The sequence below is a fragment of the Nyctibius grandis genome, chromosome 5 (assembly GCF_013368605.1).
Source record: "Nyctibius grandis isolate bNycGra1 chromosome 5, bNycGra1.pri, whole genome shotgun sequence".
In the NCBI taxonomy this organism is placed as follows: domain Eukaryota; kingdom Metazoa; phylum Chordata; class Aves; order Nyctibiiformes; family Nyctibiidae; genus Nyctibius; species Nyctibius grandis.
In genome coordinates, this window is record NC_090662.1 from 90,910,971 (window position 1) to 90,927,356 (window position 16,386).

The 16,386-nt window shown below is 37.6% G+C and overlaps 1 protein-coding gene across 1 annotated transcript in view; it reads left to right on the forward strand.

Annotated features, from left to right (window-relative positions):
- Nucleotides 1–16,386, forward strand: part of KPNA1 (karyopherin subunit alpha 1) — a 63,598-nt gene that overhangs the window by 13,893 nt on the left and 33,319 nt on the right. Inside the window, exons 3-7 of the mRNA XM_068400953.1 lie at nt 1,388–1,495; nt 3,307–3,406; nt 3,957–4,051; nt 7,223–7,354; nt 15,430–15,518. Of these exons, the coding sequence (XP_068257054.1) occupies nt 1,388–1,495; nt 3,307–3,406; nt 3,957–4,051; nt 7,223–7,354; nt 15,430–15,518 (524 nt within the window). The remainder of the gene's footprint in view (nt 1–1,387; nt 1,496–3,306; nt 3,407–3,956; nt 4,052–7,222; nt 7,355–15,429; nt 15,519–16,386) is intronic.

The window sequence follows — 16,386 nt, forward strand, 5'->3', positions numbered from 1 at the left end:
GATATCGTTTTCATGGTGTCAGTACCAGACGCTTTCAAGGAAGGGCAGGGAAGAGTTCTGAGAGGAAATAGCAATACTTGTTGTTGATTTTGCTCAGTATCTGCAGGTAGCATTTCCAGACTGCTGGTAGCACAGAATGTCATCGGTCTTATTTGTAAAGCCGTTACTAAATTAGGAAAGTGATGAGTAATTTTCTGTCTTATCTATGCCTCTGACCTCCCTTGAACCTGATTACCACAGGCTGGCTAAGTAAAGTGTGTGGCAGTATTTCCTTCTGATAAAGAAAATTGTTAGTCCGAACTGTACTAACAGTGGAGCAGAAGTGGAGTTGCAGGCAGAGTCTGCAGCTCTACAATTTCAGACCTTGCACAGGTGCTTCTCTTTTATGTTTTTGGCATGTAGCTCATTGAAGTTTGTTTAAATTCCATGTTTTTTTGATTTTGTGTTGTTTCGTTTTTTTTTAAGCTGAACAACTCCACGAAAACAACCTCAGGCCTCTGAATTTTCACATAACTGGTCAACATACAAATTTTCATTTAAGATGGTATTTGAGCATGTTTGTTGAGCTTGAGTGGGCACATAATACAGTAGCTTAGAAGGAGTAGCATTCCACAAGGATGCCTATCACTGACCTAGGGTTGCTGTACACTTAGTTTTGCATATTGTTTCCTCCCCGTCGTGTCTGGAGAGAAGAGTAAGATCAGGTCTGTGTCAGGGCTCTGTCTTGCCTGTATCCAGTGGTGCAAATATGACATGGCTTGATGCTGGAGTCTTGTTTCCTGAACTCAACAGGCCAAGCAGCAACCCCAGACCCATGTTGTCATTGCTAATGTTTCTTCCAATGAGACAGCTGGATTAAGGGGAGAAGCTGTAGCCTGTCTAGCACTTCTCATGACATCTCAAACTGAGTACCTTCTCTAAGTGGTAACAATCAAATTCTGTTCATCCCAGTATAATTTCTTTAGACCAATCCCATGTGATCATCCTCCAAAGCCCTCTCTGCCACAGTGACTCAATTACCCCAGCCTCTGCAGGTGTTCTACGAAACAATATTTTGTGTGTTTGAGCCCCAGCATCCTCTGCCACTCAGTTGCAAGAAAGCAGTTCTCTGGAAGTTAGTGATAGCTTGTAGATGGAGGGGAATGGTAAAGAAAAGAAGGGAATATCAGTGAGGATTTTCCAGAGATGTTCGGAACCAATATTCTAGCACATTGCTGTTTTCATTTACTCCGTGACTAAACTTTCTCCATTTACTGTCTGGAGGAGTCCTGTAGACAGTATACTAGCTTCTTTCAGGTGATAGTTATGTCATTTTTATTGCAGCCTAACATGACATGCTGTGTATGTATTTGCTATATTATATATATTAAATATTTTCTCTCTTTAGTTGTTTAAACGCCGAAATGTTGCAACAGCTGAGGAAGAAGCGGAGGAGGAAGTGATGTCAGATGGTGGCTTCCATGAGGCTCAGATGAATAACATGGAGATGACTTCTGTAAGTGATGAGAAAGGAATACAGTGTGTGTTGAAACTGAGCAGGCCTGTCGTGCAGTGACTTGAGGGGAATGGAATTCCAGAAAAATGTGGAGGACAGCTTTCAAAGAGCTTATGGACAGCTCTTAAACACCTGTCGCAGTAAACTGCCCTGAAACAAATTGCATGAGAGAAAAACCTTATGGATAGAGTGAATGGTTGCTTGGTGAATATGCTTTCAAGAAAATTAAATAAAATATCATTGTTCCAGGCAGGCTGATTACTTCTTGGTCTTGATGTTCACCATTGTGGGTGATTTTATCAACTATTGCCCAGAGTTGTTGGGGTTTGAGACATGAAAATACAAACCAGGCAATGTGTATTGCAATTTACAAAGTAAAAAGGGGCTCAGTGGAAGTCTTTGTTAGCGGGCTTTCAAGTGGAACCATTTTTAGCCAGGGTGTTGAGAACACAGCTAGACCTAACTTACCTATCTGCAAGTGTCCTTAAACTCCTTTCCAAGCTGGAATTTCATCCTACAGAAAAAACTTTTAGTGGAAATTAGACATTTTTGTTTTCTCCCTGTTTCTTTACCACAGTGCTCTCCCTGGAAAGAAAAATGGTAAGGGATTTGGGCTGTAACAGAGAGGTTTAAGGAAAGTGCAGTCCTCACGTAAAAGTCTGACCACTGATCTCCACACTTGTGTCTGTATTCAGAGTATGCAAATGATGTTTTCATAGAAATCAGGCTGGGCTTGGTTTCTGTTTGTGATTATACCAGCCCTGAAAATTACTGAGAAACAGAAAAATGTCTATTAAAAATGTGGTAAATCACTAATAAGAATATATTGTTTTACTCTTCAAGATAGTCTTTAAACATCAGACAAGTCCTAAATACCATTTAATCATTTGTGTGGAAGATGATATGAAATTATTAGGTGGTTAAAAAGTAAGGCAAGGAGCCTGTCTAACGGAGATAGGTACTACCATTATACAGTTTACTATTTTAGATATCATTAATTTCAGAGTCTTAAAATTTGGAGCTGTTAGACAACTGATACAGACAAAGCTTCAGTATTTTCAGCACTGTCATCTGCCTCCCTGTGTGTCTAAGGATTTGGATCAGTTCTGTCTTAAGGATTTAGGTCAAAAGTGGAAGAAAAAAATGTGACTTTCCTTGTGCTTCTTTACATGGATTTACATGCTAGATGAACAGAATGTCAGATTTTACCTGGCATAAGAAGGGTTGCTGATTTAATTTAGCCGTATTAGTGAAAACTCTCAGTATTATGGAAAATTTAGTACTCTGATTATAATGACAAGCATTAGGTTTGTCAGCTCTTCTAAAAATGACAGGTCCTGTACATTTTGGTGTAAGAGAATGACTCAAAATGTACATGTTGCAGAAATCTAAACATTAACATAATCAAAGTGGTGTTCTTGCATAACAGTAATTACTATTCCAATTTAAACTACCTTTTGTTGAAGCTGACAATTTTACATTTATTTTAGAGGAGGGGAGACAGAAAAAAAGAGGAGAGAGTACCAGTGAGAGGTTCTGAAGAGTAATTTGCTGGCCATAGCTTAAGTAAAATTTGGATTTTGGCTTCCAGAGAAGAAAGACTACACTTAAGAATGATGCTGCTTATGTAGGTGTACATATATAATGACTCATTTGTTGTCCATACTGGTCTTATCTAGGTTTTTACTCCATAAGAGATAAAATTTATACCAGTTTAGCAAATGTTGTATCCTTTTTACCACTAATCCCAGATTTTCTTCTCCCTCTTGCTCTCTATCACTCTCATTCTGTCTCCCCGACCTGAACCCTAGAGTGCGGTAATCACCTCTGATATGATTGAGATGATTTTCTCCAATAGTCCAGAACAGCAGCTTTCAGCCACCCAGAAATTCCGAAAGCTTCTTTCTAAAGGTAAGGGCTGAAATTACTTGGAGAAAAATGGAGAAGCATCCCTGGCATATGTTTTTACTTTGACAGCAATAAAGATTGAGTTTCATACAGAAATTTCTGGGTGAAGCTCTGTTTTGGAAAATGTCAGTTTGATGTCTGTAATAGTCACTATTGTTCTTGAAATGTGTAAAACTACTAAATGATGCAGATGTGATCTCTGCTCTGCAAGGTAACTATTGTGGGCAGTGTCTCTGGCTTAAATATGCTGCTTTACAGAAGCTGAGCTGTGCATGTGCGTGTTCTAGAGTCACTGCAGAACCACTGCTGTGAAGCTGGTCTGCCTAAAATACTGAATGCCTTAGTGTTTTGAATGATATTACATCATAATTCACTTTTGGTGGTGTATCTGAATCCATTGCCTTTTAGTATAGGTAAAGCAGTATTACAGAAAAAGAATCCATTTTCAGAAAAGAGGAGTCGGTCTGTCATTGGATGTTATTTTGATGCTGTAACTTGAAAATTTCCCGACAAAGAAATGAATGTAACTAACTTTGGTTTTTATTTTAAATAGAACCAAATCCCCCAATAGATGAAGTCATAAGTACACCAGGAGTGGTGGCCAGGTTTGTGGAGTTCCTCAAACGAAAAGAAAACTGTACATTACAGGTATACAAATACAAATATATCTACCTTCCTATATTATGAAGGCATTTGGTGATGCAAATGAGGTAGAAAATAATAAGTGATTTGCTTAATTAGCTGTACTTCCTCTCTTTTTCTTCACTAGGGTAAAAAAGGTATTTTGTCTTAGGGGTTTCTAGCAAGACCTCTGATGGGAACGGGGGAGGGGGGAAGAGAGAGAGAGAGAGAGAGACCCCATGGCTAAGATGGGGTCTTTACACTTTCTCATGTAACAAAAACAGAGTTTGAAGATGAAAAGCTATTAAACTAAACTTTAGTGTTTGTCTTTTTTGTGCTAATTGAAGACAGTTTTAAATCTTTAGAATTATGACTTAAATTTTTTATTAAATTCAAAAAAGTTTAGAATTAGAATTACAATCCATAACGATAAACATAGAAACCTTGAAACTTACTGGCTTCGGTTTGAAAAAAAGCTTGTCCTAAAGAGTTTGTAACAAAGCATTGAAAATGTAAACTGGAGTACATTGCTCTTGATATTCTGTTCCAACTGGTTAGTTTTCCTTCATCTTGCCAAATCTGTCTGCCTGCTTGGCAGTTCAGGGTCTACAGGTAGAACTTTTTGCTGTGATCCGTTAGGAAGTTTCTCTTGACCTCACTTTAATATTTGTTTTTACTCTGTCAGTGTTTCCAAAAGTGTTCCTTGGCACAAGCATAGATTTTGGGCTTCCCATTCTAGGCATTCCTGACTGTAGCCTAGCTGTAGAAGGAAAAGATTTTCAGCTCATTCTGTAAACACTGGTGTCTTTTTTTGTTCAGATACTATAGTTACTTGTACAGTGGATTGAATGTGGAAACTCTTACCTGTTGGTGAACTTGGAACTTTGTGTGACTTTATGCTCCAGTTTTCTTCTGTGTTGTCAGTGGAATATCCAGTTAAAAACTTGACTTGCAATATGAGTGGTAGGAAGGCCTGATTTGTCTGGAATTCCTCTGTCCAGTTTTTACTCAAGTGATTTCAAGACTTCAAAAAGCTCCCCTCTGCTCCACGATCACTTAAACCATACATGAATAAGTAAATTTGTCTCGTGCAAAATCTTTTTGTGATGGAGAGAGAAATCTTAAAAAAGGACAATACCATACAGATACCAAGATCAGCCCTTGGATGAGATTTTCTTCCTGTTAATTAACTTTAATTATCATAAAGTATTTTGTTTTTCTGTCCTTTGCCATTTGCATGTGACTGTTCCCTAGTTTATGCATCCTGGAGCATCAGGTGTCCACAGTGGAGAGGGAGGAGAGAAACTGTCACTCAGCTAACCTTTCTGTGACATGCCATCTGAAATGTTAAGTGGTTCTCACACAAGGGTATCATCTAATTCACCCTTGATTCTGGTTAGATGCTGGGAAAAGCTCAGTTAAACAGAAATTTGTTCCACACAAGATGAGGAGATCTCATGATTAGCTCATAATCAAAACTTATTTTATAAATAGTTGAAGTAAAGTACAGCAAAGAGAAGTGTCTGCTATTTGGACTTAAATTTGATTAATCTGTTTATACATAGTGTTTCTTCTCCATTATGGGTATATGACTAGAGAGAATGTGAGTCTCTTGGGTTGTGAACAGTTCAACCTGGTGGCATCCATTAGGAAGCCAAAGGGCAAGTTCTAAAATATGAATAAGAAACCTCTGTTGTTGAAAGATGAAATAATAATAATCCTGTTATACAGTATCAGAAAACACTGGATACTCACTTCAGAGAAAGTAAAATTACAGGAAAGCAAGTACATTTTATGCTGGCCTTAAGCTCTGGCCTGAATATTTTGCTTCTAGTTCATTAATGATGAGTCTTGCTGTTTTGACATTGTGTGTTTCTGCTTTATTGCAGCCCATACTCTGTGTATTACAACACAAATGAATTACAACAAAAATGATTTTGGAATCATTTATTCCAATCACATCTTACCAGAAAATAATTTCTCCTTTAGTTGGTCAGGAGGGCAGGGTTAATTGTATTTCTTAATAATTATTAACACTTAAAAATTAAAAGGCTTTCAAGCCTAGGCTTAATTGTTGAGTTTTTATTTTGGGCCCATTTTAGGATTCTCTGTGTCTCCTTAGCAGGAGTTCCTTTTATGATTAAATCCTAAATATAATTCCTTGCTGCTCTTCAGAGATAGCTAGTCTTGGAAAGTATATCAGGATTTTCAATGAAATACTTCTGGATCAACATCAGTTTAGTAAAAATCATTAGTAATGTCAAAATCAGTCATTTATAGCATATAACTTTCCATTTTTATTGTTACTTGATTTTTGCCTTTTCATTCAACTTTTAGCAGTCTTTGTTGTCTAGATTCTGGGTGGTATCTGATAGGATTTAAATTTGCTAGTGTAGTGTAATTCTTGGACTGAAAAGCATACAGAAATCTACCACTGGAATCTATATTTTCTGACGTCTGTATGAGGTAGTGTTAAAATTTGCATTTTGTCTTAAAAAGTTAATGCATTTGCACATTGAGATTAAAAGAAAAATAAATTACAAAAACAGTGGAAAGATGTGAAGTGTTAATTCAGGATCTCAGTTTTGCTTCAAGTCTTGAGTAAAGCCATCATACACTAATAACCCTTGGCAGCAATACTGATCACCAGAGTTGGAGAGGAGTACTTTGCTGTAGTTTCAGAGTTCTACCAGATTGTGATCACATTTTTTTTTTTTAAATTCCTTTTTTTTTAATGGCTTTTATTTGCTTTATATCTGTGAAATTTTGTCAAACAATGTTGATAGAGTCTCTCTTCATGCATCTTCAGGAATATCATTGCTGATTCAGTGAATGCAGATATCGGATGTCTTGTGGGAAGACTTTTTTTTTTGTGTATAGGTTCTTAGCCAGTAAGGAAAGGCAGTAGAACAGACCCAAGGTAATATAATTGCTTAGCAAAGAATAATATTTGAAAAGCCAGCAAACCTGATCTTACTCTCATAAGGAACATTGCAAATTTGGATTTTGACAGATATCAGTAACTCTATCAGTAACTCTTAACTGTATGATTCCAATTCATACTTTCAAACTGTCTGTATTAATTAGCAATATCTCATGCTTTCCCTATGCCAGTTCTTTCTGTCTTTAATCTAGTCTTCATTTTTGGTGTGGCACAGAAGGCTCCTAGTAAACTTGCTTTTTTGTTTTGTTTCCCAGTTTGAAGCTGCGTGGGTGCTGACAAATATTGCCTCGGGAAATTCCCTTCAGACTCGAATAGTGATCCAGGCAGGAGCCGTCCCCATCTTCATAGAGCTGCTTAGTTCAGAGTTTGAAGATGTACAGGAACAGGTAAAGATTAAAATGGTGTTGGGGTTTTTGTGTGTATATGTGGTGGCTTGTGGGGTTGGGTTTTTTTTGTTTGTTTGTATTGAGGGTTGGTTTGTTTTTTGTTTGTTTGGGTTGGTTTGTGGTTTTTTTTCCTTCCTCAGAAAGGAATAAGGCTATCTTGTGAGAAAGCCTTTAGAGGAAATGTAGTGTTTGGCCCTCTTGCACAACAGTCCCTTTCTACCTAGTATGTGCTGAGATGTCTAAGCAAGTATTGTATTTTTCTTTTTCTGGAAATGATATATTTAACCACAGCCAATGGGATAATACATTTTGGTCTCTAATGGGTTAATATTTTTCTGTGTATTGAGGAATTCAAGAAACCTTGTTTAAAAAATTGCTGTAGAGATGGGAAGTTCATGCTTGTTTCTCCTGAAGATAAAGCATGAGTGGAATTCTCTACAGAGAAAATTATATTTTGTTCTCTGCGTTCCTTAGAGTAGATGAATATTCTTTAAGGCCCAAAGGGATCAGTGTAAAGCACAGACCAAACATTTGACTTGGTGATTTTTGCATGAAGTCCATAACCTGTGTTTGAACAGGGATGTATTTTAGGCATATAATCTTGCTTTGAAGACTTATGATGATGAAATATTAATCATGTTAACAATTAGATTTTCAGTTAATCATAAGACTAGCATGAAAGTATGTACCTTTACTGTACAATATTGACTAGCTTTGGGTCCAGGTATTTGCTTTTGTTTCATTGTCTGCTCAATTAGTAAGCTCTCTGTTTTTTCCAATAGCTACTTACAGACCACAGCTTAAACTTTTCTTGAGCAAATGAAATAAGCTCTGAATTCTCATTATGAGGGTATTTCTGTGGTGGTCGGTTTGTTTTTTGGTGACCCTTTTCTGAAAATTTCTTTGTTTCAATATCTTTTTGTGGTGGTGAAATTACAAGCACTGGATGTTCCAATAGCACTGTTCCAGCAAAGCTGTTTGCAGAGATAGTGCCTCATTTTCATTTCTACTTGATACTTTGGTGTGTAAATATCCAAGATGTCTTTGTGGACTCTTTGCCACAGAAGCTGGCTGCAAGCTCAGGTTAAGCTGATTATCCAATATGATCCATTGTTCTTTTCAGAATCACTGACTACCAGGGTTCAGTTCTCCATCCTGTAAGTGTGACCTCTATTCTCTGTTCCTAGATGTCTGACCTTGCATTTGGCTGTATTGAGATGCATGATTGGAGGAGTCCCGACTCATAAGCATTGGATTGCTTTGTGTAACTTGCCTTTCTCTCTTACAGCTGGCTCAGAATGTACCACCAGTACTTAAAGATTCCTAACATTTTCCACAAGACAGATTCTTTTTTTTTCTCAGTTGCTTATAGTTTTCTAGTTCTTCCACTCTGCAACTTTCCATTTTCAATGGTCTGTCTCAGGCTGGATTATTTTGGAAAAAGTTTTTTAAGAGAAATTGAATTCAGGTGCTTGAGAAAATTATATTAAAGGAAATAAGTATTTTTTTGTCCATTTTTTTAGCTTTCTTTGAGTAAATGAGTCTTTGTTGTTGTAGAAACTAGAAATGTGATAGGGAGCTTGCCAAAATGGCACATAAATGCTGTGTTCTGCCCAGGTGAAAATCCATCCAGACTTAGCTATACAATGCTTTTTAGAGTTTGTTTTTTTGGGGTTGAAATTGGTGGCATTACTTTCCAAATTCAGACATCACTTATACAGTGCTGTTCCTGCAGTATGATTGGTGCTTTGAGTGTGGTAAGGGCTGCTCCATTTTTTGCTCCTAATGATCTCTCTGCAAGAGCTAACTTTGTTTTTTATTAGGTTGTTGTTGTGATCCCTGCTGATGTTCAGAGAGCAGGTGGAAAGAGCGAACCTGTTTAGAACGAGTTGTGCAGCCTTCAGCCTTAAGATGTGTGAATTAACAGAAGAGCTTAGGGGCCACAGTTAAGTAGTTTATCTGTCTCCTTCCTCCTCTGCCTCCTAATAAACTGCTGACATGTTAAAGTTCAGATTGCAGGCAGGCAGAGTGGGTTATAATTACCAGAAGATATTTTTCTGTGTAATTCAGGTGCTGAATCCATGATCTTTCTGTTACGAGTAAGTCTTTAAATACCAGTTGCAAATTGCTCTGTAGTAAGCTGTGCTAAAGAAGGAAAATGTACCACTGCGAAGTGTTACCTACACCTTTTCATGGTGGGTTTCTGTGCTGCAGGTCTAGAGGTTGCAGCCTGCTCACAGCTGACTTTGGGTTTAAGGCAGGCCAGCATGAAAGAAATTCTGTTTTTTCCGACAGCTTTTAAAAAAACCCAAACACTTCACCATAATATCTACTAAAACAAAAGTTAAAAGCATCAAGTATTTAAATGTTAACTGTTGTACTTCTGCATTACAGCATAGCATTAGTACACAATTGCATAGTATTTTTCCAGATGACTCTTGTCTCATTTAGTATATGTACAGATTGTTGCCCTGGTAACAAATCAGCAGGTAGTAAAGGAGGCTTTTATTTGTCACACTGTGGCTCTGGTAAAGTTGGAACACATTGTAGTGAATGAAGAAGAGAAAAGGGAAGAGATTCTTACAATTAAGGCAATTGCAGCTTTCTGAGATAAGTGTATCTACTGCTTAGTGTCTGATGCTGGACAGTTTGCTTATATCAGTTTTCAGTAAGTGGAGACTAGTTCTGTGTTTTTCGAATGCTCAGTGCAAAATATTTGCATTTCGTTTTGTAGTGGAGGACAACTCAGCACTTTCGCAAGTGACTTTCGTAGTTAGGTCTGTGTTTTGAGCAGATCTGGGCTTCTCAGGCTGGATTTCTGAAACTGGAAGATATTTGGCCATAATTTTCTTCCCTGTAAAATGATGATTCTTATCTTCTCTCACAGTAATACTACGAAGATTATTACTTGCAAGTGACTCTTACTACCTTTGCAGCAAATTACAAAAATACAGGAAAATATGGAAAAATACAACTACACGTTCAGGGCAGCTAGGCCAAAAGCCAGTCCTACACCATACAGTAAAGGATGAAGAGAAAAAGAAATATTGAAGGCGTTGTTTAGTAAGCCATTCATTGTGCTAAGTGGGATAGAAATTCTGTAGAAGGAAATGTAAGTGGTAATATAATTTTGAGTATGTATCATAGCATAAACTAAAAAATTCATTTTTGATATTATTTTAACTTGGCTTATTGGCTAATTATTATCCACTGTTTTTGTCTTACAGTAAGTCTTACAGACTTACACCATTGAATTTATCTTTTATTTCAAACTTCCCTTAGCAGTGGCTCAGGAACAGATACCAGTTTACCTTATCTGATCCTGATTTTTCCAGCAGTTATTTTTCATATTTATAAGCCAATTTTAATCTAGTGTGTGGCACTGTTTCTTTTGCATATGCTGGTTTCTGAATCTGGTGTGATTCTTAATCAGCAGTTTTATAGCAGTGTGAGAGAATCTTTATAACTATGTATTTCAGTGAAATTATATCTTGTGTCTTTTTACAAGATCTGTTTCACATTAAGCCATGCAGGCTGACATTTAATTACCCTTTAACTCTCATTGTTTGCATTGTATATCAGTCGTTCTCAGATATTCCCCGCGATCAGTGGTCAAACCATTTGGCATCCATTTTTCTCACCAAAGAAACCGAGTTTATTAGAGAAGCTACATCTCTATGATTTACGAAAAACTCTTTGGCTACATCTGCCCCTCTCTTCTGGTTTTGGTGTACTGATTTTTAGATTTGGTCAGTGGCATATGTCCTAGCCTTCTTCCACTTATCACAGTTTTTTCTTCCAAAAGACATCTAGAAATTTAGATATATCAGCCTGAAATTATTTATAGTGGAAGACTCCATCAAAGCCCTTTAGGCATGCTTAAGGTTGATCTAGCTTCAGCAGTGTCTTAGCTGCAGTTCATTCCTGAGTGCCCTTGCTGAGGTATTTAAAACCCAGATGTCAACTGGGGTTTCCTTGATGAACATTGAATTTCCTTCAAAAACCATGCAAGGCATTATGCTCCCTGGGATGATTGAGATCATCTTATAGCGACAGATATGTGTCATTGATGTGTCATTGTGCTCAGCTGGACAGCCAGTGGCTGGAGGATCCCCAGCTGCCCTGTTCTCCTTTGGGAACATTTGTGTTTTCAGCTAAAGCAACCCATGTGTTTTTCCCTATTTTTCATTTCTAGTTGTATTGCTATTCCTTTTGGTAACCATTGTTTGTTTGGCAGAGGTGACCTGTGAGTCTGATGTCCAAGTTCTGTTTGGCTTTTACATCAACAGTCCTACTAACTAGGTCTTAGTAATCAAAATCAGGAAAAACAGTTGAGGCATGAGTATGAGCTACTTTCTCTGTTTGGGTGGATGAGATGTGAGAAATAAGGAATTATGACCACTCCAGCCACTGAAAGAAAGGTGTTTTCTTTGTTGGGGCATAGTAGAAGTCATCTCCTAGGAATCTGGCCTTCTGGTATCCTTCCTTGTATCCACTTATCCAATCAGACTTGTATGCAAGCTATTCTTCATTGTCTTCATTCCAGCATTAGATCCATTTCCCAAGTCAGTGGCCAAAAGTAGAGAAAGTGTTAATTCTCACTTCATAATATATCTTCTCCACCAAGAGGCACTGACTCTACACACTGTTGGTGGTTGGTTAAGCACTTGGTTTAAATACCAAAAGGCCTGGTGAAATAATGGCGGAGAGTCTTCAGAATCCAGGGGAAAGTGGAGGGTTGTCAGAAAGCACGTGGATTATTCACAGAAGGCACCATATGGCTCAACAGTACTCTACAAAACTTGCACTTTACTGTTATTGACTATTGAAGTTGTTCAGCACTGCAGGAAAAAACACTGGAGTTTAATAATGAGTAAAATAAACTGGAGACCTGCAACAATCCCTACTGCACTATCAGCAATAAATGGAAATTTATACAGGTGTATAAAAATAGATGCTGTCAATTGACAAGGCAGCATTTGCATTTTCGGTTTACACACAATTTTGCTACCTAAGATGTTGGTTAAAAAAGTTAGACCACAAATCTTAAAATTACAGGATCTTTTAATCTTCAGGTCTGGATGTAGATATTGGAAAATACTGAAATGGAATTTTTTTTTAGAGTCAATTATTTTTTGGATTTAATAAACTGAAATTTAATAGAATTAATTATCCTTTTACATCTGCAACTATCCAGAAAAGAAGATAAAAACATTTGGGATGTGTAGAATGAAGCCACAGTGTTATGGCAAGCAAGACATTTGCATCTTGAGGAGTGCACAAAAGCAGCAATGGAAATCATTGAAAATTATTCAGACAAACAGACCCTGAAGATGCTTGTCATTGTTCACATGTCCTTCGTGGGAACCATGGCAGAGCTTTGTATTTATAGCAGTGTGTGATGAGAAGAGTTTAAATGAGCTTGACTTACGTTCCTCACTTACCTGAAGAGCTGAAGTAATTCCTTAAGGAAATAAATCTTCCTTGTTGAATGAAACCTTGCATATTTTTCTAAAGATATTTCAGATTCTTTGCATCTTGTGTACTATCAGTCTTTAGCATTACAAGGATTTCTTTCAACATCCTCTCTTACCAGGTCCTGTGATATTGGACTACTTGGCCAGACTTCTCTTGCCATAAAAAATCAAGAGTGGGAAAGCAGTAGAGATGCTATTTGACTTCTCTGGTCAGACTTTTTGATGTGAGATTTGCTGTTGCAAAACCAGTCTGTCATTCGGGGTCAGAATGGATTCTTGGATTAAGTGATTATCACTGTTGTCAACCCTAAAAATAGATATTGCTATAATGGCAGAAACAAAAGTCCACAGGCAAGTGAAATACGGCTTCCAGGGGTGTTTTAACATGTCTAAGGGGGTCCAGGCAAGGACATTGTATATTCATACAAAGTTACCCACATGTTTAATAAAAGGAAATTACTGCAAATTCTAACTTTTTTTCACCCCTACACGTTTTTAGAAGATCCACAAGTTTATGTAGAACTAGCTGAAATCTTTGGTTCGTTCCTCAGGCTTCTAGTTGCTGCAGAACTACAAGCATTGCAGTGAGCAACAAGCATGGCTTCTTACAGTTCTCAGATGAATGACATTTTGCAGGAGGTGGCATATATATGTTCAGTCTCTTAAGCTACATTTTTCCAGTATATGCCTTTTCCGTCTTGAGTCCATGAGTCTGCCAGACCCAAGGTTATACTTTTATTTCAGACAAACTGTTGTCACAACAATTGTAAAATAAGAATTGGAATGAAAAATAAGTTTTCATGGTGAAGATCAGTTTTGGAGGGACATTGTGTAGTAGTGGCCGTGCTGTTTCACAGCAAAGGTCAGTATAGCCTGGTGCTCTGTCTCTGACTGTGGCTGACAGCAGAAGCCTGGAGAACAGTAGGAGAACAAAACAAACTAATCCTTCCCAATAATAGTCTCCTAGTCTCTTAAATAAAAACTTGCAGTTTAGAGACTTCCAATTGATCTATCTATGGTGTTATTGGTAATACTAGTACAGAGGAGGAGTCTATTTTCTATCTAGCAAGCTGACATCTGTATCCACATTTTGTATATATGTTTGGGTTTAGCTGTTAATTTTGCAGGATTTGCTAGTGGTTTTGGGCCTCTAGAGTGGTTTGAGTCTGTTTTTTAAAGTAGCATCTTTTTGCCACTGTTTAAAAACATGTTACAGTAGAAATCTAATGCAACAAATCAATTGACATCAGTAATGAATAAGTACATTTTTTTGTTGTCTGAGAATTTCCTTTAGGTGACAAATTTGGCTTATTCTGTCAATATTTTTAGAGGAGTAATTTATTTCAAGTAGAGATACGAAGAGAAAAACATGTTTATTTTGTGTGGAGAATGTATGTACATTCAGCTGGAGAAAAAGTTGTGCACTGTAACACATTTTACTGCAAATAAATACATACTCTTCAACTGAAGAGAAATTTGGGGAGGACATTCAGCTGCTGTCCATGATAAATAAGATTGCTTTTGTCCTCTGTGTGCAGTATTGGAAGTATTTCCAGTGGTTGTGTAGACATTGTATAGGTCTTACCAAATAAGCAGATACACAAATCTGTTTGTTATGACACTTAGCCCTCTGCTAACTTGAAAGAAATAGCAAATGTGAGTTTCATACACTTTCTTGTGTGACAAAATATTGTCTGTAAATCATATGGAATTCATAAAATGGCTTTTATACTTCATATAGACTACTTTTAATTTTTTTCAGTTACAGCTGTTGTACTAGTGGATAGTGATATCAAAAACACCACTTGACCCAAATCTATAAATTAAAAGCAATTAAGTATTTTATTCTCGTCATATTACAGAAGATGGATTTCATGCTTTAATTGTCTTCTGGTATTTTAGATCTTTTCTTCTCAAAATGGAGGGTTACAGTAGTACTGATGTCCAAGGGGGAAAATATCTGTCCTTGCGTTTTGCCATGCATATGTCTTTATAGGCAACACTGGTTCTGTGTTGTATAGTTTTCCCTTAAAGAATATGTGCCAATGACCATCTGAACTCTTTGATTCTGAATATTGGTTTATCTTGCATATAGATTTTTATTTTCATCTTAGTTGGTGTCAGCATTCTTGATATGACTGTAAACAGTGCATGCTTTTATGGCTTCTTAGGAAATACTAATATGGGCTGTTCCACACAAACATTTTTGGGTAGATGCAAACTTGCTTGACCTGTGCTATGAACATCTGGACTTGAACCAGCTCTGAACCAGGGGGAGCGTAGAATTAATATGTTACTAAGCCTGAGGAGATAAGCTCATCTCTTATGTTGTAGACAGAGCAAGTTTATGTCCGCCTGCAAAGTCTTTGGAGACATACATGTTGGCTGCTTTGGTATTCCTCTTAGATCTGTGTAAATATTCCTGAATCATATAATGAGCTTGGGTATATATATGTGATACTCAACCAGAAAGTATTCCCCTTCTGTACATTGTCCAGGATCTAACAGTGAGAACAGAGTATCTCCCGCTCTCATACATACACTAAACTGGTTGAATTGTGAGTATAAAAGCAATTACTATTCTGTTTTTCGTTGCAGGCAGTATGGGCTCTTGGCAACATTGCTGGAGACAGCACTATGTGCAGAGACTATGTATTGGACTGTAATATCCTGCCCCCTTTATTGCAGTAAGTCTGTTTTAATATGTTTTCCAGAATTTTGCTTGAGTGTATGATAAGACTGAAGTTTGGTTTTTGCCTTGAAGAATAATAATTTTGTTGTGGACTGATCAGGCTTTTTAATGGGGGCTCCTGAAATACTTTTGTAATGGAGCTAAAATGGAAACATGTTTTAGGAGCAGCTAAGCTGGAACTATTTTATTGTACAGAGTGGGTGGATGCCTGGGCTTATTATAGGGTCATAGAATAATTTAAGTTGAAAGGCACCTCTGGAGGTCATCTAGTCAAAGCCTTTCTTCATAGCAGGTGAGATCAGATTAGATTGCTCAACTACTTAACCAGTCAAACTTGGAAAATGGGGCACCTGGGGCAACCTGTTGTGGTATTTGACCATGACATAGTGAAAAAGAATGTTCTGATACTTAATCAGAATTTTCTATGTTTTACCCTGTAACAGTGGCTGATGCAGCTTTGGTTGGTGTGATAGTCCTAATGTGAGAGGGCAGTTTTGGTATGCAGATCTCATGAACATGTCAGTATTACAGTTCATCACATGGTTGGGCTTCCTGTGTCTTACGGAGCAGAAGTTGAACCCTGCAGCTGGTGTGTGGATTCCACCCCAGTGTGTGGATGCCACCTCTTAGCTGCTGCAGGAACAGACTGGTTTGGGGTGGTCTGTAGAATCATGTTCTAACAAGAACCCAGTGGGCAAGGTTCTCGTATACTGGGACTGGAGCCAGTATGCACAGAAAGTCTGTAAACGGTGCTTGCTGCGAGATGCGTGACTGTCTTGAATGTTTGGGAAGCCCTAAACCTGATTACACGCGTTTTCTGAGGCTAAGTTCTGTTCTCCTTCACTAGTTGACGTACGAAAGTG